At 44.0% G+C, this 7,005-nt stretch overlaps 1 protein-coding gene across 1 annotated transcript; it reads right to left on the bottom strand.

Annotated features, from left to right (window-relative positions):
* Positions 1-4,057: 4,057 nt before the first annotated feature.
* DCUN1D3 (defective in cullin neddylation 1 domain containing 3) lies at positions 4,058-6,680 on the bottom strand (the record flags this gene model as incomplete). Its single annotated transcript, XM_080702813.1, has 2 exons — positions 4,058-4,541; positions 6,250-6,680. The coding sequence occupies 2 exons, from the start codon at positions 6,678-6,680 to the stop codon at positions 4,058-4,060; spliced, it is 915 nt and encodes a 304-aa protein (XP_080558939.1).
* Between the last annotated feature and the right edge of the window lie 325 nt (positions 6,681-7,005).

Raw genomic sequence — 7,005 nt, 5'->3', positions numbered from 1 at the left:
ATATGCTATAGTTACAGTTTACCACTGGAATCAATTCTGAAGGAGGTTGGTGGGAATCTCCTCTCTATGACTCAGAAAAGAGATTGGGCAAAAGAGGAAGATCAATGTCACATTCCTCAAGTGAATCCTAATTAACACTTCAATAACATTAATAGTCCTTTCAACTGTTTAAACAAAATACTGCTGGAGTCTTCCAAGGAAGATCTTTGTCAGTTACCAAAAAGTTCAAATTCAAGTCCACCAAGGAAGACCTTTGTCAGTTACTAAGACATTCAAGTCATCATTAACCAAACATAACACAAAAATAGCAAAGCAAGCAACTAAGGAAAAAAAAATCCTAGCAGCATTCTTCGAGCCCGTAATTGTTTAATTTACCTTTGGGCTTTGCTGGACTGAAACCTCACAAAATATGGCAGACTAAACAATACAAATGTAGACGTTTTTGTTGGGAAGCTTTTAGACATCTATCCCACTAATTTCCCACCACTGTGTAGTACAGTTTGGCATAGTATATAGTATATGAGGCCATCAAGTGAATTGTGGGGTCCCAACACCCTGCAGCCTTGAGGCCTGACGACTGAATTTTGGCACCAGTCCCAGACCATCAGTACTATTTCAGACTAATACTATGTGGCTTAATCCTTGCTTCTTTATAAGAAGGCTGGTTTGTGTCTATCATTAACAAGTCTAATAGTGAAAACACTGCCTGCTGAAATTGTATTTCCCTGGGCCTGTGAATTTGGTTGAAATTTGGATCTTTGACCAGGTCTAGGTTTTTTTTTTTGTTTGTTTGTTTCCCTCTCATCAGAAAGGGGCCTATGACTTCCTGGACCCAACTCCCTGTGGGCACATCTGGCATGATGAGGGAAGAGCGGCTGAGGCAACCAGCTGACATATAGCCAAGTGTCATTCATTATAGGAGATGAGGCTAAGAATGATATTCAAGTTTGGCAATAAATTGCTAAAGAAACATCATAGCTCACAGACAAAGCTATTTGCCCAAACAGCAATTTCCCAACACATACTCTGTTATAGTCACCCTCAGTTGTTGCAGATCTTCAAGAAGGCACCAAAGCCCTACCCCACTCCACACAGCTCTGATGTCACAGTGCTGAAGTAAAGGATGCACTGGCTCATCTGAGGGGCATTTGGCCTCCACATAATTACTGCTCAGCCACCCATTAGGCAGCAATCCTATTTCTAGGCTGAGAGGAAAGGGGTTTCTTATTTCCCAGAAGTATAACTACAAACCCTATGCACACCTCACCTCCTATGCTTTTCCTGTGGTCATCAAAGTCATGCACCGGCCCAAAGCTGCTGCAGAAGTGTGGCTTGAATTCTTTGCTGAGCATCAAGGATTCAAACCTGGAAGTCTCTCCTTGATTGTGCCCTTTCCTGGCTTCCCAACAAATGGATCAGTAAAAATATAACCCAAAGTGACTTCTGAAGAGCTTTTTTTGGGGGCGTGGGGTAGGGAAGCCAAATAGGAAGAACAAAACTCACACACTATAGGAAACCTAATTCATGGAATTTGAGCTTACAGGCTAGGGAAAGTTCTCAAGTCCTCAGCTGTCTCTCTTGCACATTTCTATCCCATACATCCTTCTGATCTTGCAGACAACAAACCTTACCTGACCAGGAACAGCCTGCTTCTTTCAACCTCTGTTTATTCCAGAATTGGGGGAAAACGTAAGAGCTGCAAACTGACTTGGTGAGAAGACAGTGTCTTTAACAGTCTCAGTACCTTAATGACAGTTGAGCTCACAAGTGGGGCTCCTGGAGACTTATGCGAGGACCTTTCATCATATTTATCTAGAACAAAGTGAGACATCTGGCCTAGGGCTCTTCAGTTTTGCAGCAGTACTGTTAGCCTACTATTGCTGATTTTAAAGTTTCTTATCTGCCACTCTAGAAGGGGCAAGAGACCAAATGTTTTGTGCATATATGATTATCTCACTATCATGTATGTTAAGAATACACCAATAAAAATTAGTAACAATTAAAAATCAAATTCCAAGCATGTCAATATCAACTTTAGAAAAGCTGACTGTCTAAACTCCCTAAATAAGCATCTTGGCAAAAATGAGAGCCGAGCTATGAAGCTACCACTCATAAAGGAACTCAAAACATGCAAATCTTGCCCAGGCTGAAATACACACCTGGAGTGAAGGTGGGGGGTTAATTAGGGAAGAAAACTCCAAATGTTTAATAGACAGACTCTCATTACCTCAAAGGTATAAATATTTTTAAAGTTTTTATTTAAAAGATTCCCTTTTTAATTTGTTCCAAAGTGTTAGAAGCTGAACTGTACAAGCTCCTGCCACCCACCCTTCCAGTACAGTTTTTTGAGATTATAATATATATAATATATATATATGTATATATATTATATATATATATTCTTTTTTTTAATGGAAAAATAACAAGTGGACCCTCTACTGAAACCAGGTAGAACCAGAGTCAGCTCCTCAGGCCCTGGTGGCAGCTAGGCCAAAGCTGGCCAGGTGGAGCGAGCGCTCAGAGGAGTCTAAAACAGGCCTTCTCTGAGGAAAGGGCTGGGCAAATTCATGTTCTCTTGTAGTGAAAATGGTCCAAATTCAGATACAAAAGCCTCCATTATGATGTTCCCTAGCACTCTTCTTATACTTTATATATTGAAGGCAGCTCCCTCTATTATGGCCAGTTTTAGCAGGCAAAGAAACAGGAATATAGATACATATATGTGTATATATATATATTTTATATAGGTAAAATATATACATACTTTATATATGTATATATACATATTTGGGAGTAGGGAAAGGAGGGTCATGTAAACCTAAACAGTCATCACATTACCCCAAATGAGCCTGACATTAACAAAAAAGATAATAAATAACTCCTAGGGGTTTCGTGACAACATGGGTGCAGCAAGAAGGGAAAGGGCACACGCTTAACTATTAAATACACTTTGATATTTGTTTGGCAGAGTTCAGGCCAGCCCCAGGCTTCTGCACTTGCCAGACAAGTAAGCTGATGATACTCAAAGAAAAAAAGTAAAGAACAAAAAACTCAAGCAGAGCTCCATACCACAGTTTTCCTTTAAGTCAGCTGGCCGGCAGGCACAGTTTTCCGACCACCAGAAACAGAAACTTTGGCTCCAAAGCAAATGGAAAAAAAAAAAAAGTATTTCCATTTAAAACATGAAAATACAGAAACTTCATCAAAGAAAGAAAACTATCAAAGAAGTCAACTTCCAGCAAAACTGAGGTAGCACTGCTTTCTCTGCATTCAATGCTTAAGTGGTTCTCAGCACAATGTGTTCTAAAAACATAAAACTGCTCACTTGACTGACAGGTGCAGCATGTCGATGGATAAACTCAACATGAAATGCAATAGGTCAAAGAAGGAATGAGCAAGAAGTGAGGGAATTAAAGGTCGGGGATAAATTAGCTTAAAAGGGGGTTGTCACCAGACTGCAAATGCTCTTGACTGGCCTTGGCGCTCCAAGAGCTCTCAATTGTCTGGGAATTAATGCAATGTGGTTAACAGTTAACACTGCTATTCAAATCTGTGTAAATCTTTAAAAATAATTATTACAACTTAACTTCAACCATGTAAACAGCACTACACACAGTACAGACCTGCCCTGAAAAACAATATGCAAAACTGAGATCTGGCACTGTATCATTTTGTAATGTTAATTCAACCTAACAGTCCCACTCTCCCCACGGGCTCTACACCCTCCCCAACCAAAAAATAAAAAAACTAAATTTGTGCAAGAAATGGCAGGCTTATTCTATCTGAAGGCTTCCAAAAAATAAAAATAAAAAAGATACATAACATGTAGCCAGGTTCAAAATGGGGGTGGGGGTTCCCCATTAAAAAAAAGAAATAACCAAAAATGGAGAAAGTGCCTAAAACATGATACAGCATTTTAGAGCCCTTTCAGTTACAAGGCAGAGAAAGGTGTAAAGTAGAAAATATCCGGATCTTCAGTAATTTCCAGAAAGGTCCAATTCCTCGCTTGGCTGCAGGGCAGCGGGCAGATCCTTGCTGCTGCTCCTGAACAGAGCTACTAAGTCTGCTCCTCGGGACGCAAGCCCTCGGGCCCTGAGCTGAGTGCACCTCTCCCTTCCCCTTCTCTTTTCCTTCGTTCCATTTCCCACTCCACAAAGGTATCGAAGAGACTTGGCCATGCCTCATCTTCACTGTAGTTGCTGAGGTCGGGGCCAATCACCTGAGTGAAGTTAAGGAACATGTTCCAAGTGTCCCGGGAGATGCCCTTGATCCCCGAGGGGTTCTCTGTTAAGAAGTTTAGCCACTGGTCCAAAACGGGAGGATTGTTCTGGGTAAAGACTAGTTTCCACAGGGCAATGGCTATTTCCCGATGCAGTGACCGCTGCCCTTCTTCAGAGTCCAGGCCAAACTGAAATGTAAACCGGTAGAGATCCTTGAATTTATCCTCTTGTTTGGCTTCTGTTAGAAGGCTGGGGAACCGTGCGCAGATCCCGTCAATGCTGTCTGCACTTATTGCTTTGCAGCCATCAAAAAACTCCTTCCTACGGTAGGAAAGAAAGGGCACAATTAATAACTGTAAATGGTATCATTAACTGGGAAGAGAGGAGGCAATAGAAGATCGTGATTAAAAGCAAGGCTTTGAGGCCCAAGGACCTGGACTGAATTTCATCTGTTTCCTCGTGTCACATGGTGAGACCGACCACCTTACTTTGTAAAGTTCTGGTGAGGACTAAAGTTAATAGGTGCTAACTGCTTCTGCCTGCCTGGTACAAGCTGGGCAGCCCATCATGGCTCATTCATTTATTCATCTTCCCAAAGCTAAACTCAAGTCTTCTGCTCCATGGTCTGTGGTTTCCTACTCTACAATAGGGCTTACGCTGCAGATATTTTCTCCCAGACAGGGAGGCTTCCTGCTTCCCCTCTGATTCACTATGGGCTGTTTTGGTATATTTTGATGAATACCAATGGAGACTTGGAGCCAGATTCTGAATGAACCTAGGTAACTGTGCCACCAGAGATCAAAGTTACATTCTTTAAAAACAAAAAAGGTGCATGCGTTTTTAACACTTGCGTAACACTTTCGGCTTACAGTACAGTCTCACATTGATCGTCTTCTAAGGGGCTGCTGTATCTGCTCAACAGGTGAGGCAGCTTTTGAGGTCTGGAAAAAGGTAAGTCTGGAAGGCACTACTGAGGGGCCATAAAAACCAGAAACTGCCCGACTGCATCTCAGAGTCTGCTCGTTTATAACCCTGTGCCCTGCAAGCCACACCTTGGGATGACCCTGCCATGTCCTTGTACACAAGCAATCTCTGTGGGGATGCATGGCCATGACAAGGCGTATAACCACTGCTGGACACAGGAGCCCACTGTCCTTGATGCACATGGGCCTGGCTGAAGTAAGAACTGAAAGGGGCCACTGGCTTCGCGGAAAGATAGGCACGGTCCCAGAGATATTCACTGTACTGACACAGTGTCTTGCACAGGTTAGGTAGCCAATAAATATTGAGAATCACAAGAGGAGGAATGAAAGAAAAGAAAGGTCTGAAGTCAGATGTGGTGGTGTATGCCTGTGATCCCAGTATGTAGGAGGCTGAGACAGGAAGATCACAGGTTCATGGACAGCCTCAGCAACTTAGGAAGACTCAGCAACTTAGCAATCCCGTTTCAAAATAAAATAGGGCTGGGGTGTAGCTCAGAAGTAGAATGCCCTTGGGTTCAGTCCCTGGTACCACCATCCCCCAAAGAAAGAAGGAAAGGTCTGAGGCAGTAGTGGTGCAGCTGAGCAGCAGCTTAGCAATGGGGCTCACCCTGGATTATCCCTCACTGAACTTCAGGCAAAGATGACTGGTATCCAGGTACTCACAAGCTACCTGGTAATGCTATGGTATGCTTCAAATCCGACCTATAAAATTAGGCAAAGGCTTTATTCTGTAAGAAGAAATGTGGAGTAAACATCAAAGACAGGAAAGTTTATCAAATACAAATGCATGAGCCTTACTGCCTGAGATTCCTATTCAGTAGGTTGGCTGCAGTGGTGGTATTTGAAGCTGGGGTTTGGGGGGGTGGGGGGGGCTCTGTTTCAAAATCACAACTTAGCTCAAAACATCTAAACTTTAGAGAAATTGGTTCAGAAAAAGAAAAAATATGTATATATATACTCCAAACCCAGTGAAGTCAACCCCATTCCATCTTAGCTGGTGCTCTCTCCTCTGCTCACTTCTTAATAGGAAGTACTTTATGACTAACCTGGTGAATTTGCACATGGTAGCAGCCTGGAACTTCCAAGCCAACAGCAGCACTCGAAATTCCGTGGGGTCGACACATAGGTCATTGCAAAAGCGCTCCATGCCTTCCTCCAAGATTGCATCTTCCCGCTCGTCCTTGTAGCGCCTGAACAGTTCTTCAAGTCTCTGTAAGGAAGACTCCTCAGCATTGGCCTTGGATTCCCTCCCAGCATCTCCAGAGGATGTCGGCAGCTGGCAGGCCTCGGTGGCAGCCTCCACTTTCTTGGTCCCATTGACGAGGATATCCCCACCCGGCTTGCCACAAGGTGGCACCTGCTCCTCACGGTGGCCTGCCCCTCGCCTGCTGTGTGACTTGCTGCTGGGGTCCCGGTCTCCATTCTTGCTACCCAGGGTGGACGAAGGATTCTTGCACTTGGTGACACACTGGCCCATGGTGGTGGTGGCCTGGCCTCTAGAGTGGCCCCCTCTGGATCGGATGCCCTCGCTGCCGCTGGCCCACGTACCTCAACATGCCATCAGCCAGAGGAGCCAGCCAGCCTGGAAGGAGAGTAGAAAGTGGTCACCTCTGGGCAGGGGAGTGGGCCATGGACGCCACCCTCCAGGATCCATGCACTGGTGACCCCCTCTGTTGTAGCTGACAGCGAGCCAAATTCATCGTTACCTCCCTCATACGCCAGCACTGTGACTTCTCCTTGAGAATTCAGTGGCTAGGACGCATATGGAGAACCAATAAGGGAAATTCCTAAAATTCTTAAGG

This window comes from Muscardinus avellanarius, assembly GCF_963383645.1.
Source record: "Muscardinus avellanarius genome assembly, chromosome: 10".
NCBI classification, from domain to species: domain Eukaryota; kingdom Metazoa; phylum Chordata; class Mammalia; order Rodentia; family Gliridae; genus Muscardinus; species Muscardinus avellanarius.
The sequence above is the reverse complement of the archived record's forward strand: the minus strand, read 5'-3'. Positions and strand labels throughout refer to the sequence as shown.